Consider the following 20,884-nt stretch of genomic DNA (forward strand, 5'->3'; position numbering starts at 1 on the left):
TCAGTGCAGTGGGATGTAAACGATAATCTGTGATCCTATAAAGGAAAATGTAGAAACATTAAAAATACTACCCAAAAATTCACCGTCAGTCGAGACTTACATTACTTGTAGGTATCACTTGGCTATATGTGACATTAGTGTAGAGTATGTTTTGCTGTTTAGTTGGATGGTAATGAATATGTCACATAAAACTCTTCAAAGTGATGCCTGATTGTTTCTGCTACTGAAGCTGAAAAATAGCCAAGTTAATGACTGATAAGTCTATCTGACTGAAATGTTGCATTTATAATAACGGGGGCCAAATCACAGTGTGTGGATTATTTCACCAATAAAATATTATCTGTTTTATCCTAGTTCTTATCAGGTGGGTGTCCTTTTATTTTGAGCTGCAGTGATGGAATCAGAGTGTAAATGTTGCAGCACTGTCAGCGATCACTGCGGACTAAAGTAAACTTTGCAAATCCTGCTAAAATCACGTACTAAGTATTGTAAATGATCTCTCCTATTGTTAGGAGCTCTGTTTAAAAAAACAGTGGACAGAGCCCTGAACAATAAAGAAATTCTACTGACCTGTAACAATAGGCTCCTCTTTTTTACCTGAGACTCTGGGCTTTTGTCCATGTCAGGATACTTTTTTCTTCAGTGATCTGATAAATAATAATAATAATAATAATAATAATAATAATAATACATTTTATTTAAGGGCGCCTTTCATGGCACTCAAGGTCACCTTACAAAAGTACAGAAGTGCGTAAAAACAGGGATAAAAACAAACAATAAAATACAATGGACAATGCAAAGATCAGATGGAGTATGAGAGTTTGAACAGATGGGTTTTCAGTCTGGTTTTAAAGAGGGGTAAGGAGTCCGTGTTGCGGAGGTCAGGGGGGAGGGAGTTCCAAAACTGGGGAACCGAGCGGCTGAATGCTCGGCCCCCCATGGTGACGAGGCGAGCAGAGGGGACAGAGAGATGGATGGAGGAAGAGGATCGGAGGGTACGGGTAGGTACAGAGATATTAATGAGGTCAGAGAGGTATGGAGGGGCAAGACTGTGGATGGCTCTGTATGTATGAAATTGTTGTGATATGAAATATGATTGATCAGAGGTCTGAGTGCTGACAGGCTGTGATACTCTAAGTTAACCTGCTCTGGAGCAGCTACATTATATTTTCCATTTCTGCCTGTATATCCCCCTAAATCCTATGAATCCTACAGACTAGACCTTTAATAAATGCTTTGTCGATACCATGAATAGAGCTGAAGCCTGTATGATCAAGCAGAGCTCTATACATGCAAACAGCACAACAATACAGCTAAAGAAATCAAAATGTTCTTCATATACTCTCTGTCTCATTTATATGAAGTCAATCATTAGTGTTATCAGTATTGAGATTAGGAAGCAACAAGTGATTAAATGATTAAGTGTTTAATGACTAATTATAATACCAACAGAGATAATAACACCATAGTCATAAAATAAGTCATTAACCACAGGGCAGCATGCGTTTATTTACAACAACATTGAATAAACAACAAAACGGAGGTGCTGAATGAAGGCCTCAGATGGACTTGAGATGGGTATAACCGCCAGTCTGTCGCCATTCAATCGTCCACACTTTATACTCACTAAATAACCCAAGAGGAAACTTGTTCTGATTTTAGTCCTGCAAGTACCAGTCATCCCACTGTTACAAATCTGTGAAAATGAGTCTTTATAGCCAGGGAGATGTGGAGCTTCTAAAGGCAATGAAGTGTGAAGGATCCTCCTGCTACGGTGCTCCGCATTTTATACATGCTCAGTCTGTGTCCGTCAGTCCGTCTGTCTGTTTGTCTAGTGCCTGACACCCTGGCTCTTCTCCCTCTCTCTGTCTGCCGCGTCTCTGCCAAAACCGTTGCCCTTTCTGTTGCCGTCGCCTGTCTGGGACATCACCTCAGAGCTGGAGACAAAAACATATCAGTATGAGTGAGACGGTGGGGTACAGTTCAGGGAAGAGCAAAACAAAAATAACATTCATTTGCTTGAGTATCAACAACATGCAAAATGAAAGTCATATTTGGATAACTGATTAAAGTTCCTGTTTATTTATCTCTTCATAATGCCACACTGTTTCACCTTTGAATGTGAGTCGGTCTGTTGTCCTTGATAAAGTTGTTGAGCTTGTAGTAATCCAGGAAAGTTCGAGCCACGTTCCTGCCCAGTTTGGTGTCTGAGGACAGGGAGTTAAAGCTAATCGTCTTTGGAGGAACATCGCTTAAAACATTTCCTAGATCAGTGAATCCCAAACTGCATGGTGACCTCTTTGGATTGGTGCAGAGCCACTGCACAGCATCGTGGAATTAAACTTAAAGCGGCACAAGAAAATATCACCAAACATTGCGATGTCTCTCCATTTAATAGAGCATTTTAGCATCTTTCAGCTCATTGTTTTAGTTTTACAGTGCGTGTCTTTACTGTTCAGTTTACTCTCATTGCTCTCTAGCACTAAACAGCAGGCAGATAAAGTTAGAGAGTAGCTAGTGAACTCTTTTCCACCCAAATCGGTGAATATATGTGGGGGTTTTTAAACACAGGATATACCGCTAAACATAGACAATAGATTCAATAGATAGATTCCTTCCCCACAGATTCCTTCCCAATGTATTGTGGTTGTAAGATGTTTTAAACTGTATATTTTTAATGACAGTTTAGGTCTACATGTAAAAGCCCCACTAGGGACAAGAGTTGAAAATAGTTATAAACTCTCTGTGCAACACATCAGTCTTATACTCTGTATTGGAACTATGTGAAATTGCATTGTCCCTATCAAATAAAAACTAAACTAAAATAAAATAAATTGTCACTATGCCTTTGTTTTGCTTTCTTTTTACCGGTGTGTCACATTCAGCATCACAAATGCACTGGAAAACACAAACAGGGTTAGTAAAGAGTAGAAAGCAGCATGAGGGCCAGTGAAAATGTTACTTTGGTTACCTCTTCTTTGTTTCTCTTATCATTCAGTCTCTCTTTCAAATACAGAGCAGACTAATTTGGATCAATGTTCGTGTGCTGCTTGGACAGGGGCAGATATTCGGTGGCAGTATGTCATTGCATCATGCCAGATAATGACGTCCACCAAGACGTCATATTTCCATCACTGCCAATCAGAGCAGAACTGGAGCAGATAAATACCCGTGACTGCAAAGTAATTTGCCTGCGGAACAAATGCCAATTGTAACCTTTCCCATTAAATACAAAAGCCAGATGTTAGCAGGTGTTACAGGGTTTTTTGCCCATGGAGAATGGGGCTTTAGTCAAGAATTTAGCAGCTACAGAGCCAGGTATATCCCTCAGGAATCAGAGAGGATATTAATCAGACCAAATAAGTGCTTATGTTGCTCTGTGTTTTCTGCAAGTGTAAATAGACAACCGATTGCTCACATTTTCAAGATATCAACTCTATAAGGTTATAATATGTGAATGTTTATAGCTTACTGTGCTGTCCCCAAATGGCTAAAAAAAAAACAGTTAATACTGCTTTACTGTCAGAAGAAGGGAACTTTTAAGAGCAGATATTTTGATTGGTCAAACATTGATGCATTGTGTTGCAATATCTGCTGGAATGGGCCCATTATTGTGAGTAGTTCCACCTGTACATTTACTGCCATGACAAGTCAAAATGTTTGTTGTCCCCGGGTGTCGTCATTTTGGACCCAAGTGATTGGGGCAATCTAGGAGTGGTTGGAACAGCCCCTGCCAAGTACGCCACGTTTTTGCCTTCTTGGAGACAAATCTGTTCTACCCGCAGGACTTACAAAGGCACAGTTTGGATTGGCTCTTGCAGGCTTCCTTAATGCAGCCAAGATAATATGAAGGAACTGGAAAAATACAAACACACCTGGTTATAAGGACTCTGATGCCTCTGTGACAGATACAGTATCTCACATTAGTGAGTACACCCCTCCCATTTTTGCAAATATTTCATTATATCTTTTCATGGGACAACACTATAGAAATGACACTTTGATATAACTTAAAGTAGTCAGAGTACAACTTGTATAGTAGTATAGATTTACCTTCCTCTGAAAATTACTCAAAACACAGCCATCAACATCCAAACAGCTGGGAACATAAGTGAGTACACCCCACAGTGAACATGTCCAAATTGTGCCTAAAGTGTCAATATTTTGTGTGCCAACCATTATTATCTAGCACTGCCTTAACCCTTTTGGGCATGGAATTCACCAAAGTGCACAGGTTGCTTCAGGAATCCTCTCCCACTCCTCCATGATGACATTATGGAGCAGATGGATGTGAAGACACCTTGCGCTACCCCACCTTCAGCTTGAGGATGCCCCACAGGTGCACAGGTGCACTGGGCTGCAAGTTTTCATTATCAAGTTTTCCAACATGATAATGACCCAAAAATGACCCATCTGCTCCATGATGTCATCATGGAGGAGTGGGAGAGGATTCCTGAAGCAAACTGTGAGCTCTGGTGAATTCCATGCCCAAAAGGGTTAAGGCAGTGCTAGATAATAATGGTTGGCACACAAAAAATTGACACTTTAGGCACAATTTGGACATGTTCACTGTGGGGTGTACTCACTTATGTTGCCAGCTGTTTGGATGTTGATGGCTGTGTTTTGAATAATTTTCAGAGGAAGGTAAATCTATACTACTATACAAGCTGTACACTGACTACTTTAGGTTATATCAAAGTGTCATTTCTATAGTGTTGTCCCATGAAAAGTTATAATGAAATATTTGCAAAAATGGGAGGGGTGTACTCACTTATGTGAGATACTGTAAAGTTCAATCAAGGCCCGCTGTCCTAGATAGAGCCAAACATTCTCAAAATAAGTTTTCAACAACCAAAAGGAGGGTGAAAAATAAATGGAGATTTCAGTCATACATAAATTTAAATATGAATAATGTATTTTTTGCATGACACATTCAAGCCACTTTATCTTCACTTAGATTCTGGACAAGTTTAACATATCATATTTTAAATAAAAAACCTTTTAATCATCCACTCCGTCACCACCAACACACCCAGTGCACAACAGTAAATAACTAGGGACTAGCATCTGGAGAAATGAGCAGTGTAAATCCTCAAGGTACTAACACATTGTGTTCTGAATTAACAGAGGTTAAATCAACTGCATTTCGCTAATGTCAGCCAAATGCATGAGCCCGGGATGAATCACAGAAAAACAATTACTTATACACCGAGGCCTTATTTAAATTCAGGGGTGAGCTCACACATCATCCCTCTGCCCAATTGTCCCTCTCTACATTAGGGACAATATCAATAACGTCTACTGCTTTTATAAAACAGCTGAGCATCTAAGAGTGCTGTTGCTAAGCCTGTGATCATTAGGCTAGCAGAGCAAGTAATGATGACAATCAGGTTCAGATAATGAACAAGTAGAGAAACGCAGAATGCCAACAATGTTACCAATCACCAAGAGTGAGGATATAGTAAATACAGATGAATAAGAATAATGTCGCTAACAGAAGTACATTTCATTTCGTCACTGAGGCTGAAAAACAACAATATCAATCAATCAATATCAGCTATCCACCCTTTTAGACACATGTCCATCGTCCTTATTCCATCATCCTCCGTCTATACAGGATGTACATTCATACTGTTTATATAGATCCAAACACAAACAGAAACATAAAGGATTTTTTTCCCTATCTCGAGTCATTGATGTTTAGCTACCTCCATTCTTCACCAGGCTGGAGCATGATGGAGCAACACAGAGACATAATCTGTCACTTTCCCCTGTCATTACCTTGTTGATACTCAGATACGGCCTGTCATCCGCTGGACTATTTATCTGTCACAAACCTGTGATTGAAACAATTGGCATACAGAAAAAGATTTTTAAAAAAAGATGGAGATTCGGTCATTTTTATTTCTATTTTCCAATTTCTCGTAATGATCAAAAAATGGGCCGGGCTACATAAATCCTGGTTGCAATAAAGGTAGAAATCTATTGCTCAAAGCCTGTTAACTTGCAAACCATCCATCCTGGGTTTGAACAGGGTGTCTGGGCGTCAACTTTAGGCTCTGTAGTTTGTCATACCTCAACCATCACACACAGACACACACAAACACACAGAGAAGGGTATACCTGGTAAGTAAGGCCAGTAAGTATGCAAGAAAGCCCCTCTGTAGCGAGTCTGTCACCTTGGCCTTTGAGGGTGTGTTTTTGCGTGTGTTAGGGAGTCTGCACAGGACTTCATTCTTCACCCGGCAGGCTGATGGCAATGCTCTCCACACGACTCCAGAGTCTATATTTACATCCCATCTGGCTGTTTGTCTGCGAGTCCTGCATCAGGCCAGCCTCGCTGTGAGTGTGTGTGTGTGGATGGACCGCACAGTCTGTCTCATTACAGCTAGCTGATGATGCTGATTAGGTCGAGATAAAACTACAGATGAACAAACTAAGGTTACGTCCTTCTGAATCTTGCTTTTATGCTAATTTTAATGCATAATAGTTATAAACACGACTAAGAGTCTGCAGCCATGCTAGCAGGACAGCTGTGCTTTCAGCTTAATGGTAACAGCGTGCTGTCTCATAAAGACAATGCTAATGTGCTGACGTTTAGCAGGTATGATGTTTGCGGTGCTCACCATCTAAGTTTAGCAAGTTACTATGTTTGCTAATTATCAGTTAACACAAAGTGCAGCTGAGGCTGATGGGAAATACTTAAGTTATGTAGCCACAGTGATGGACAAATTAAAATCTTTCTCCTGATAAGGGCACTAGATCATTGATGGATCACTGAACGGACCTTCTGGGCACAGACCCAGGGGCCCAAAGTGTCAGGAAGCCTCTTGGCCTTCACATGCAAAATGTAATTCAACACATAACCACAAAACACACAAAATGACAACAAAGAGACATAAAATTATCTAAAACAGACACAAAATGACCTCAAAGAAACACAAAATGACCCCAGAGACACAAAACAACCACAAGGACACACAAAATGACTACAAAGACACGTGAAATTACCAAAAAGGACACAAAATTAACTAAAAGTGTCACAAAATTACCTCAAAGAGACACAAAACAACCAAAAAAACACACAATATGACCTCAAATAGACGCATAAAGACTACAAAGAGACAAAAAAACTACCCAAAATGACACAAAATGACCTTAAAGACACACAAGAGGACTACAAAGACACACAAAACTACCAAAAATCACACAAAATTACCCTAAAGAGACACAAATATTGCCTAAAATTGACACAAAACAACTACAAGGAGTGACAAAATGACTACAAAGAGGCACAAAACAACCACAAGGGTGCACAATATGAATTCAAAGAGCAAATAAGATACCAAGTAACCTCAAAGACACACAAAATGACCACAAAGACACATGCAGTGACCAAAAAGGACACAGAATTACTGATAAGTGACACAAAACTACCTCAAGAAGACAGAAAAAGTCAACTTGAAGAGACACAAAATTGCCTCAAATCGACACAAATCAACCACAACAAGACACAAAATGACTACAAAGAGGCACAAAACAACCGCAAGGAGACACAAACCCACAAAAAAATGCATAATGACTACAAAGACACGCAAAATCCCCACAAAGTCTGTGTAGGAGAGGTGGTGGAGCCTTTTGCATAACTCTACATTCACTCACCACCAAAGTTGTAATAGTTGATTTTAACAGGGATATGAATGTGTTTGCCAAATGTCATGGCAATTCTATTCTAGTAGATACTGAAATGTCACAGTGTAAGTGGGAAATCTGACCTACGGGTGGCGCTAAAGGAAAAGTCAGGGGATCATCAATGTCATGAGGATTCATCTGCTGGGAACCACGAATGTCTGTCTAACATTTAATCGCAATCCATCCAACAATTGTTGAGCTTTTTCAGTCTGTACCAAAGTGGTGGGTCAAATAACCAATCGACCGATAGACAGGACAGACATTCTCATCCCTAGAGCCACTGGCATGGCCAAAAATAACACATATAATTGTTAACTGCTGATTCACTGATATACACTTACATATGTTCATATTCAAGGACATAAACTAACTCTCTAAAACCTGTATACACATCGTCAAACACACTCCTCTCGTATCCTTGACGTCTTCTTTCTGACCTCAGGAAAGTTTTTGGTGTTTTCCTCTGTTCTCTTTCATCAGCAGAGCCCGGTGCCAGTCCCGAGCTCTTTGGCCAGGCACGCTCAGTGACAAAAATATCTCCCGGACCCCACCGTGCGCAGATGGCCTCTCAGCTTGGCTTGTCACGACTCACCGTCTATTACAGGAGGTTTTGTGATGGACGGTCAGATTCTGAAGGAGAACTTCATCCACGTGGCGAATGCTCAGAGACGCAGGGGATGCCCTGACTGCTGTCTGGACCATTGCCGGGGGAAACCGTAGGGTCTGGAACGAGGCTGCTGCTGCAGTAGGAAGTGATGTGTGCCAGAGCCAGGAAACAGTTGGTGGGCTGCAGCTTGGATTACAGAGGTGGGTGGTAGTGGAGGCTGCTTCAGTACACGTCTAGAACACCTCTTCTGAATAGACAAACTAATAATACTGCTAATACTGAGTCATCAACATAACTTGATCTGAACTCATTATCATTATCATTTTGTAATCATCATCCAGCCTCAGAAAGGTCAAAGAGGTGTGTGAGCCAGCTTCACACAGCCTGTCAGCATCTTGCCTTCCTGTCACCAAGGTGTGTGAGGTGTATTCTTTAACATCCCGCTACACATAACGGTCTTGTCTAATCAATGGCAGGTCATTGTCATGGCTCAAGGGCATGCCAGCTTAGGCGCTGATGAGATACGTGAGACAAAGGGGGACGGGGACGACATGACTTGTTTACTGCAGCTGTTTACTGTCATCACGCCATTTAGCGGCTTTCACCGTCTTGTCCCTCGTGCCTAGTCCCTGACAGACAGACAGACAAGGTGACGATCAGACAACAAGGCCCCCAGTGGTAAAATGGACAAGACACGCGGAGAATGCTGTCCAGATTGGACGGGAGTTAACAAGGAGACAAGCAAGGGGACATTCGAGCCATCAATACGGCGACTGACAGGTCCTGTCACTGCACTGACACGTAGAGAACTAATTATCAATGCTAATTAAGAGGCTAGTCAACAACAGCAATACAGAAAGGGACATTTTTGTCCCCAATAGCGATTCAGCAGACTGCAAGACCTCACGTCCCGTTGCCCAGAGGGACAAACAAGGGTTGATTTAAATCCCTGACAAGAGGAACTGTCACTGCCAAGGAGACAAGCACTGAAACTTGAGTAGTAAAATGAAATAAGTGTAAAAAAAGACTTCAGTTTTCTTACAGTGTGCACTGGCAGGAATACAAGACTCGTCTGATCTATGCTGCTCTGAAAACAGGATATGAATAGTATTTTTATATTCCAATTATTATGTTTGTTTACAAGGGCTGTACACATTTGTTGTTTAGGAAAGGCTCTGTATTGTGTGTAAAGGTTCAAGGAATAAAAGCACTGTAAAACAAAAAGTAGGCCTACATAACAAAATACACACACATACGTTTCATCATGGTACCTGTGGTTTATGGCTCTAAGCCTCTGTTTATGTTCTTTCTTATTACTGTCAATAATCCTGAAGGCATTCTTTTTATAATGTTACAATCCACTGACAGCAGAAATAATAAATAAACTGGAATGAAAACAATCAAAACTAGTTATGAAAAATATACAGATGGTTCAAAAGATTTGCACAACCACTGATTATCTGTGCTCTGCCTTGGATTTTACAGTTTGACAGCTTTCAATTTCATTTCAAAACATTTCAGCTGCTTTCATCTCTGACTTCAACTGTCACTTCAACCACTTTCAACTTCAGCTGACAACTTCACTGCTCTCATCTCCTTTTGTTTAAAGACCCCCTCCAGTAAAAAATGAAAATTTTAACTCTGTTAACATGCCCACATGGTGTTTTTTATACATGCCAAGACATCATACATGAAATAAGCAGTCAATTCCATGGCTGAGCGTTCCCGCATTGGAACTGCAATGTAGTAATGACAGGTTCAAAAACACACATTCTGACTTCCAGGGTATGTTACGTATCAAATCTAAGGAACAAATCATGTAACACCACAAGAAAAGGAGAATCCAGGTGTTGCTACGTATCAGTATTTTGCAAGCCAAGTTTCGTCATTGGCAACACACTATTACCTGTTTAATAACGTAATCAAGCTGAAGGCTCAAGTTATCTATTATTGTTTATTAGGACTGGGTATCAGTGGGCTACTCAATACATTTAAGTTATCAACCGAAATAACCAAAGTATTACCGAAACTTCTCGAGTCAAACGATACCTGCTTCCGATCATTTTTGCACCATCTGCAGAGCTGCTCTTTCCTGGCACATGGCCAGTTCAATGTCCACCCAGTTAGCACAAGATAACACAGCAAAAATGAAACAGTCACAACCAACTCATTCCAACACTGAAACGGCTCACTGTCATTAAATCTGTTAAAAAAAAACGTAACATAGCTGTGTGATACTAATGTTGTGTTCACACCGGCCGTGCATCAAACAATTTGCGCGAGTGAATAACATGTAAAGTTAATGGAAAGGTGCAATTAGACAATTAGAACTTCCATTGGATGGTGCGATGGACGCAATGCAAATGACACAAAATATGCAAATTAAGCAACAAGAATGAAGCAAGAGGTGGGATTTCGCACCATACACTTATTCACAAGTGGTGAAAAATCTGAACTTAAGCGACCAATTTGCACTGCGATACCCAATCAGCACTGAGATTTGCCAGGGACGTATGACACTGAGGATGTACTGGCAGAAGTTCAGTCATCAATGCAGCGATTTCGCGCACGTATAACACAAGTTATTGAGTGTATGAAGCGAGTCAACACAAAATATTTTAGCTTTCAAACTTACATGAGTGACATGATGTGCAAATTCATATCACTTTTGGTGCGAACACAACGTAACAGTTAGCCCTGTCACTGTGTGTCTGCAGATGAACTCTCATCAACTGTCCCTGATGCGGAGCTCACACTCCCGCAGCAGCAGCTAGAACCCATACAGTCTGTGGTGTGGTGTAGATGAGTGCGGTGTATTGACAGAGTTTGCAGTTCAGTGTTCTATGATGCCACCGAAACATTCAAATACAGTTATACTACACGCTACTCCATTCACATCATGGGAATCAAATTAAGTACTCTACTGGTATCGGTATCACGTTCAGGATAATGCTATCGGTATGACTGTAATTTTGTAAATGATCCCCAGCCCCACTGTTTACAAGCAGAGGTTTGTGTGTTTGATGAGCAGAGTAAGGGTGAGCAGGTACGCTTGAGCTGCAGGGGCGGGACTATTTTCCATATTCATAGATCCATGCATACTAAATGAAGCAAAGGTGACAGGTTGCATCTGAGTCATTTTAAGCAATGCAGGGCTTTTTTCATGGGAAATTTCTAATAATTTAAGTCTAATGTAATTTTGATGAACAGATATGAGTTTTTAGGAGTTTAATTAATGCCCAGAGAGCAACTTTAACTTTAACTGTAACACTTTCAGCTCAATCACACTTAATGATTTCAGTTCAGCAGAGCGCTTGAAATATCTTTCAGCACTTCCATTTTACCTGCAACTTCTTTCAGTTTCATGCCTGTAAATGCTTCAACTGCAAATTTTCAGCTGTGAGGATACTTAAATTTCCTTCCTAACTTTCTCTGACTCTACATGAACATCAACTTCATCGACTTACACGAAAAACTACCAGAACACAACTGGAGGTGTGAGCGCGTGCATCTTTGTGATTGCTCATGTGAGGACACCTGTTCATCCGAGCATAGCAACAATATTTGTGCAATCAACGGTGTGTCTAAATGTCTGTGTGTGTGTGTCTGTGTGTGCGCTCGCTCGCTTGCGCGTGTCAGCACCTATCCATTTGTGCATGTCTGTGTGATATGATGTGTATGATGTGTGGTAGTGAAGCATATTTGCCTCCAAGCTATATCATTTGCATACTTCTCACAGCCTGTCCGTTGGGTGTCAGGTTCACTGATGCATGCTGTGTTCCACTGGCAGCTCTGGTATTCATGGAGTCCCACTGTTATGGTGAGGTGCACGTCTGGGTGTTGCTGCTTTGGCAGACAGTCATCACACACACACATATAGAAAACGAGGGCTACAAGTGTGTATATCTTTGAGTGAGCCAACACCATACAATCCTGCCAGATAACCCAACATTGACACTCTTGACAATATATACTGATTACTCGAGTGAGCATCGTCCATAAGAAGACCACTGTTTCAGAAGTCTTTCTTTACTGAAGGAAAACAGCAAATTTGCATGAATCAAACAATAAAAGAAGAAAATTGCACTTCTCTTCCTCTCCGAGTTAGAAGTTTAAAAATCTTGAAAATCTGCACGTCTGTATGACAAAAGAAAAAAGCAACCGCTCAACTCAGCGCAGGAGAAACAAGAGCAAAATCTTTCAGGGAAGCGTTACAGCCTGAATGGCTTTTTAAAGTTTTTGAATAATTCTTCAAAGTCACAGAGAATACTGTCTCTCCACAACACACAAAAAGCACCCACACACCTACAAGGTAAGTAGGCCCCCAAAGCTCACATAAATGCACGCACTGAACACACACACACACACACACACACACACACACAATGGAAAGCGTCAAGCTGAGTTTTGAACGAGGTCCCAGATTCTCTCAACCTTGATCCATTCCACTTTCCAGTTTAAACTTCAGAGTCTGAACTGGAAGGTCCATCACAAAAAACAGGTGGGCTATGAAAACAGAAAAACTGGGAGAAACATAACAGGCCAAAATATTTAATTACAGTTCTGGAATGTGGGATGTCAGAGAGACTGAAACTACCTTTAAGTACAGCATTAAGAAAGAGACATATATGCACACACACACACACACACACACACACACACACACACAGGTGTTAATGATTAGAGGACGAAGAGAAGACAGACACACGATGGAGGTTGTGCCTGCTGTTTCAGAGAAGAGGATTCTCAGCTTGACTAAATGATATAATGAGCTGTTATGTTCTGGGTGATGAGATGAGAGGAAAGGACAGAATGGAGGAGAGGGGAGGACATGAAAGGAGAGATCAGAAAACAAATGCACACACACTCTGCATTACACCTTTTTCTGAGCACCTTCAAACTGCGACAAAAGTCTCAGCTGTGCAAAAGGTTAAGATTTCAATTTTGCCGGCTACAAGTCACAGCGGTGGAGAAGGAGAGTCAGGGAAGATTAAAGGGTAAGGGCGGCATGTTTTCAAGGTGGCAAGAGTTAGGGGTGAGGTTATTACTCATTTGTCATGTATTAGTTTAAAGGACTATGTGTGCGCGCCTGTGTGTGTGTGTGCATCAGGTGAGAAAGGTGGAGGTGGGGGGCGTTGAGATGCTAAAGGTCTCTGTTGATGATTTGCACGCTCCATCGAGCTGACTGCTGGGGCGTATAAAGCGACATGGTCGGTTCCTTCAACCTGCCTGACCCCAATCTCCACTCTACACCAGGTCCCCGTGCTGCCTGCCCACCCTGTGGAGCCCCTCCTCCTTGTACACCTCCCCTTCTCATAGCCAAACACACACACGCACACACCTGAAAAACAAAAAAAGATCAAGCAAGTCCTCCCACAAGGGCTGAGTTTTCTCCCAGTTTGACCTTCAGATGAAATGTCCCCTCTGGCTCCCCATTTCTTATCCTGCTCTGAACCCAGTGCCACCAACTCAAATGAAAACACAGTGGGATTTGTTTATCGCAACAGCCAGACACCTGTCTCCTCCTAAACGTAAGGCTAACAATTTGTTTGTGGCTGTGGTGCTGCCCTGTGTGCATGGACATGCCTGTATTTCCAGTGTGTCACATCTGTAATGCAGCCAGTGACCTGTGTGTTTCTATGAGAAGCATTAAAGTGATGAAAGGGTGAGGAAAACACACACCACATCCCAAAATGCATGAGTGACTGTGTATAACTTTTTCTGCACATTTCCAATTATCAATTTTCACCAAAATGTTTCTAACTTTTCATGTCAGAAAGTCAGACTGGCCAGCTCCCAGCACTAGAGGGCACTAGGGCTACGTCTATCTCCACCCTCGCCTCCACCTGCAGACTGTGTGTAGGGGAGCACATACTTTTCATATGTAGGGTCCTTATCACTCTCTCTAAATCTCTCCTTCTCCCTCTTCTCACTCACTCTATCGCTAAGATCAGACCGCCATCGGCTGGCTCTCCGGAGCTCTTCAACCCTGAGAAGGTCAGCTGAAGGAAAACTTCCTCCCATCTGGCTCCATTAAGGCACCTGTGACCTTCAGTTCCTGTGACGAATGTACGTGTGCACTCCTACGTGTGCGATCCTAGTTGACAGGAATCACTCTTGTTCCATTGTGCTATTATTTATCTCAATCAAAGCCTCAACTGTGCACACACACACAGCACTACATATGCCAACACAAGCCCCTTTCTCCTCTCTCCTTTGTAAATGAAATCAATAGACGCAGCTATCACATCCTTATTCTGTCACTGCACATCTGTCGCAACAAGAGGCAACAAAAGAGCAACATGGCTTTCTAGTGAGCACACATGACCTCACACATACACACACACACATTTATACTCACACATACACAAACATTTACACTCACACGTGCACACACACTCAACTCCAGGGACACAAATATCAAAATAATGACTCCAATGATTACAAGATCAATTGGCTTGATTTCAGTGGGAGATTGCAACGGTAGCAATGTGTGTGTGTGTGTGTGTGTGTGTATGTGTATGTGTGTGTGAGGAGACGAGAGATAAAGAGAGACAAAACATTTCCGCTGCTCTCCACACTCACTCACCCACAATCTTTTCCTCCGTAGACACTACCTCACACAGACTCATGTTCGCTCACGCAGATCACATATGTTGAAGGATACACGTCTCCTCAGTGTACGGCACAGGAGCGGTGCTGCCAGCCGTCATGTAACTGTAGAAGGACACCTCGAGAGTGTAGCAGTATGACGTGTCATCAAGGAGACCACCAAGGAACCGTCTACCGGTGCCGGCCTTCACCACGTCCCGGTTAAAGGATGTGTTGGACTGGAGAAATAAACAACAAAACAACATCTCAGACACTGTGTTGGACTTGTGCTTAGAAATATGACGCTTCAGTGAGAGGATTTGGGTTCAAGTATTTGTGTCACCAAGCATCTTTATTGCTAAAGCAAGTCTGGAAAATCTCCCTTTGGATATCATTAGCTCCAACTATGACATACAACCTTAAATACCTCCATGGATCCTGAGTACTGGTATGAAATTGTCATGAGCCTCATGAGGCATTAGCAGCCTGTGTTTCCCAGTTGAAACTTTCCTAAATAAAATGTTTTCTAAAGTCCTTAAAAACCTGAATGACAGATTATTTCTTATAGTAAAAGAGTAGAGGAAACACATTCAGCAAAAACATATTGTTTTTGTGACCCAGTTTACACATGACTGTACTTAAAAAAGTCTACACGGCACAGTTGTACACTATGGTGGGAATGGGTCTGTTACTGCCAACTTCTGTGATGTAAAATCACACAGCAGCTATTGTGTTGGGCAAATCTGGTGAGACCTGTGAGTGTGAAACAGCAAGTCTTTTTTAATAAGTTAACCATGTCAACAATCAGTTATTGAAGTTTTAAAGAAAAGGTTCTGGAGAAAACACAGTTGGGAGCAGATACTTAATGTATTAATTAAAATTATAACAAAATGGACTGACTTCTTCTGTTAAAACAGTAGTTTCCCTTAAAGGGACAGGCCACCCTAAAATCAAAAATACATATCTTTCCTCTTACCTCTTAGTGCTATTTATCAGTCTAGATTGTTCTGGTGTGAGTTGCCAAGTGTTGGAGATATCGGCCGTAGAGATGTCTGCCTTCGCTGGTCTCTTTCCAGAAATCATGACCTGGATACTAAATATAAAACACAGACCTTGTTGTGAGCAGTTTCATGTAGGAACTATTTTCTAGTACTACTTTCTGCCAAACTACATCCACCAGCCGTATCACTGGGCAGGAGAAAGCGTGCAAATACTCATGGGTAAGAGGCTCGTGCTTGTGACAACGTGAGATGTAAATATAAAAGGCGTCATCATCGGCTGAGCTCCAATGTTAGCTAGCTCACTGGTGCTAGGTGAGCTAGCAGTAGATGCACGCTTCCCTCCTGGATGTATTTCAGTAGAGAAAAAATAGTTCCTACATGAAACTGCTCACAATAAGGTCTTCGGATTATCTTCACTAACTGGGTCATGATTTCTAAAAAGAGACATTGCTGTCAAATTTTTCTAATGAATTTTTTTGGTGCTTTTGGCACCACAAGCTGCGTGCCATCTAGTTCCATTATATCGGAGAGAAGGCAGACATCTCTACAGCTGATATCTCCATCAGTCAATGACTCACACCAAAACAATCTAGACTGATAATTAGCACTACAGGTAAGAGGGAAAATATGTATTTTTGATTTTAGTGTGAACTGTTCCTTTAAGTACATCACAGGTCATATGTAGCATGGAGCAAACCCTCAGCATACACATAACACTGTAAGATGAAATTGTAAGTTAGTTTTAGTACCAGTAGTACAATATACTACAGGGTAAAGAGTCAGTCTGAGAACCAGCCTTTGACAAGCTAAATTAAAACAAACCTTTTATTGTATTTACAATAATAAATCCATCCATTTATTTTGACTATATTTCCTTGCTGATAAATGAAAAAACAAAACGGCTACTGTCAATATCGGCTGATTCTCTCATCAGTGAAAATGCATTAACATCCAATGATTTGTTTCTCAGTCGGTTGCGGTGGTAAGCCTCTTGAGGATCCAGGACAAATGATGAAGGGTACAGTAGCTTATTTGAACAGATTGACTTCATACAATGTCATTACAAAGCTGTAAATGGCTATAGCGGGGGGGGGGGGATTCCAGTCTATTTTGGGTTTTGGCGTGTCAACTATACTACACAAATATGATGCTGTCTTGGGAAGAGTGTGGAAAAAGTTTCCATTCACTGTCACTCCACTCTGCTGCAGTGAGAGTTGCCTTGCTGAAATGCAAACTTGGCGGCCACCAGTGGGAGTTTGCCATGATTGTGTTGTGCTGCTGCTGCTGCTGCTGCACTGGGCTTTGGGTAGTGCTGAATGGGCAGAGGGACAAAAGCACAGTGAGGGAGATGACCCTGGGGCCAGCTGTCACACAAGCAATACAGAGCGAGGGAGAGAAATTCTCCTGAAATAGCGTTTTACTCGTCCTTCGTAACTGCATACTGTATAGACACTGACAATCAGTGACATTTCCATACATGTGTGGGTGAGCATCCACCTCTCTGGCTTGTCTCTGTATCCAGGTTGGCACCAGGTGTCAATGGGCAATAAAGGTTATTCTTTATGATGTGTGTAAGTGGCTGTGCTATGAAATGTCACCATCAGTGAGAAAACGAAGGTCAGTAGAAGTGACACCGGCTGAGAGAAAACGTTTGGCAGATAATGTACCTGTATAAAAAGGTGTTATTAGGTTATGCATGTGTGGCTGCGTGGAGGAGCATCGCACTCAGTGAATGGATGTTTTCTTCCACATGCTCTTCTGTTCTTGGCTTCTCTCCTCCATTCATTCTCAATACTTTCATTTCCTCCTCAGTTTCCCCTCCTCAGTCTACACAGTGCAGTCCAAATAAACCCAGTTTCTGCCATCTAAGAGGGTGCTTAAGCAGAACACCTGCACTGCTCAGACAGAATATGATGGCCTACTTTTACAGTACAGTCTTGTGCTTTGTCACGACCTACACAGTGCTCACTTTTTCTGTTCACAGTATAAATGCATATTTATAGTAATAGTTACATGCATGGGAAACTGGTCTGTACATCTTTAGGATTTCTTTACATATTTTTTGGGGCTCATGAGCTTGGTAATAATCAACAATGAATATTCAAAGCTTCAGTCGGAGTGGTGGTAAGGCCCCCTTTTGCCCTCAATGCTCAGTTGGTACTAAGGGGCTCAAAGTGTGCCAAGAAAATATTCCTCATACCATTACACCACCACCAGCCTGAACCGTTGATACAAGGCAGGATGGATCCATGCTTTCATTTTCCAAATTCTGGGAGCTGGCACAGTCTGACTTTCTGCCTAAATGTATTGAGTTGCTGCCACATGATTGGCTGATTAGTTATTTGCATCAACGAACAGGTTGTACCTAATAAAGTGGCCAGTAAGTGTAAATGCTTAAAATTAGACTTTGAATTTGAGACCACGCCTAACAAAACTGTGAAATTGAAGTGCAGAAACAGCATACTAGCTCTGACAAATTTTAGATTTATATTTGTAAGATTTAGTGTTTGTGTTGACAGAGTTTAGACGCAGCACTGAAGAACCATCTCTGGAGGTGCTATCCTCCCAGCAAACAGCCGGTTTATCATCCGCCGCAGGTTTAAGGTAGATGTTGTAGATTCTCATACATAATTTCCATTCATATTTCTGCTCCTCAAGGACTTCTGCCACCAGCACTGCTGCTGCTTTGGCACACCAAACCTTTGCGTACCTGCCTAATGCTGAAGTTTTTCTGCATTCTTTTACAAAACTCATACATTTTTAAATATTTTCTGAATATTGTGCTTTATTTCAATTATTCTGTATACTTCTGCCAGTTAATCTAACAGTGGTTTCACCCTCTGTTCTTTTATGCTCCCCATCGTCTCCTCTCTTTGGTGGTCAAGGTGAGAATCTCTGCGCACAGCTGGAGCATACTCCTTTCTTCTGCACACATATTACCTTTAAATAATTTAACACCTCCTGTGTGTGTGTGTGTGTGTGTGTGTGTGTCTTTACACTCACTAATTAATACATACATGCAGTCTATGCATATTCTTCCTCATCTAAAAACAAAGAAGCACATGTTTTTGTTTTATAATCAACACCTTGCCTCAAATCCATGCAGCTACATACATTTACACCTGGGAGGTGCCTGATGCAACCAAGCATCAACTTTGTAGCACTAAGGGCTCATTTATCCTCAACGTTAGATACAGAGACAGAAACGGACATTTCATCCGTATTTGTGCACGTTTTCTGAAAGCTTGTGCATACGGCTGAAATGGAACACTAGCACTACAGATCATAAAGGCAGTGTAGCATAGTTCAGGCGAGATACAACCATAGGAGATGATGAAGACATTTAAAAAATGGCGGAACGGAACAAATAGGTGATAGAGTGAAAAGTATTCTCCATCCACATGTCACGATGCATATAATGGCTGCACAGACCACTACAACACTGCCTTGGATTAAAGGTACATTATTACGACCTCCTCCACTTTCGCCTTGTTTGAAGTTGTGTGAAACTTTTGACTCCGCCCTCTAGTGCCATCTATGGCTGTATCCATGCCAACATAAAGGAAGCATGGAAGTACAAGATCAGTGGCAATTACAGCGTTTGAAATGGATGTGTCTATTTTGGTAAAGGGAGTATAAATGAGCCTTAAGAGTGCAACAGTTGGCAATTAAATGCCTCACTGAACACCACATCACCAGTAGTTGCTGAGAGAGGACTATTTCATGTTCTCTTTCCGAGCTAGCCCTGGGATTGAAGCTGGGTGAAACTCTGGTGCCGAGCCCGCCTCTGTGGTGTGTCTGCGTGTGTCTGTTTGTGTGACTTACAAAGGAGAAGTCTGGCGCGTTTTGGCACAACAGTCTGGGGAAGACAGCCTGTCTCTGGACGCGCTCCTCGTCCTCGAACACATTGCCGTACATGAAGCCATTCAGCATGGTGGAGTGGGCATGGACATCAATGTAGAACTCCAAGCTAACTCTCTGATGGAGGAAAAGAGGGAACAGAGAGAACAGAGGGACAGAGAAACAGAGAGACGCACAGACAGGAGATAGGAAACAGCAGGTTAGTGGGAAAGATTGGATATTTTTCTGACAACAGCAACTGTCCACACCAGAGTTTGTCCTGTGGGATTAAGGGAAGGCCTTCCTGTCTTTGCTGTAGGGAGACTGTGCTGCGGAGAGGCTTTCACCCATGGGACGACTACAAACCCTCCAGACACTGCAGACTGACAATATGTTTACCACCTGAAAGGAGCCAACCACCCACACGTAACTTCAATCAGACTGTCCTTCTGAAGGGCACACCTACAGTACAAATACATGGATGGTGAGCAGAGGTGAATGTGGTGTAAGGACACACACACACACACACTCATATGGACGTCACAGATCATCACACACTCACATAGCTATTTATCAGGTTAATATTGACTTCATATTGAGTGTGTAATGTCTTTTCTCTCCAGCATTCAGTGTATAAAATGGATTTGATAAGATCTGTTTCTCTTGCCTAACTCTGTTATCACTCGATCTATACAGACACACACACACACACACACACACACACACACACACCCCTAGAGACCTTTATCTTGCGATACAAATAGGGAGCTTCCACTGACTTGACTTATTCTCTAACTTTTAACTTTATGCGTTACCCTGACACATCTAGATGCAGGACGATCACCAGCCTGGATGACTGCAGCTCTCATTAAAGGGACAGTTCACCCAAAAATCAAAAATACATATTATTTATCTTTACCTGTAGTGGTATTTATCAGTATGGACTGTTGGTGTGAGTTGCCAAGTGTTGGAGATATCAGCCGTAGAGATGTCAGCCTTCTCTCCAATATAATGGAACTAGAGGGCACTTGGCTTGTGGTGCTCAAAGTGCCAAAAAAATAAATAAATTTGAAAAACTCAACAACAATGTCTCTTTACAGAAATCATGACCTGGCTACTCAAGATATTCCACAGACCTTATTGTGAGAAATTT

General features: G+C 41.8%; 1 protein-coding gene across 2 annotated transcripts in view; it reads right to left on the reverse strand.

Annotated features, from left to right (window-relative positions):
• Window positions 1-673: 673 nt before the first annotated feature.
• agbl4 (AGBL carboxypeptidase 4) overlaps window positions 674-20,884 on the reverse strand; it is a 394,549-nt gene continuing 374,338 nt past the window's right edge. For both annotated transcript variants that reach the window (XM_033621660.2, XM_033621661.2), the window contains 4 exons: window positions 19,717-19,869; window positions 14,967-15,129; window positions 2,114-2,207; window positions 674-1,937 (listed from right to left, as the gene is read on the reverse strand). In XM_033621660.2, coding sequence (XP_033477551.1) covers window positions 1,832-1,937; window positions 2,114-2,207; window positions 14,967-15,129; window positions 19,717-19,869 — 516 coding nt within the window. In that variant the 3' untranslated portion in view covers window positions 674-1,831. The remainder of the gene's footprint in view (window positions 1,938-2,113; window positions 2,208-14,966; window positions 15,130-19,716; window positions 19,870-20,884) is intronic.

Source organism: Epinephelus lanceolatus, chromosome 6 (assembly GCF_041903045.1).
Source record: "Epinephelus lanceolatus isolate andai-2023 chromosome 6, ASM4190304v1, whole genome shotgun sequence".
NCBI classification, from domain to species: Eukaryota; Metazoa; Chordata; class Actinopteri; order Perciformes; family Serranidae; genus Epinephelus; species Epinephelus lanceolatus.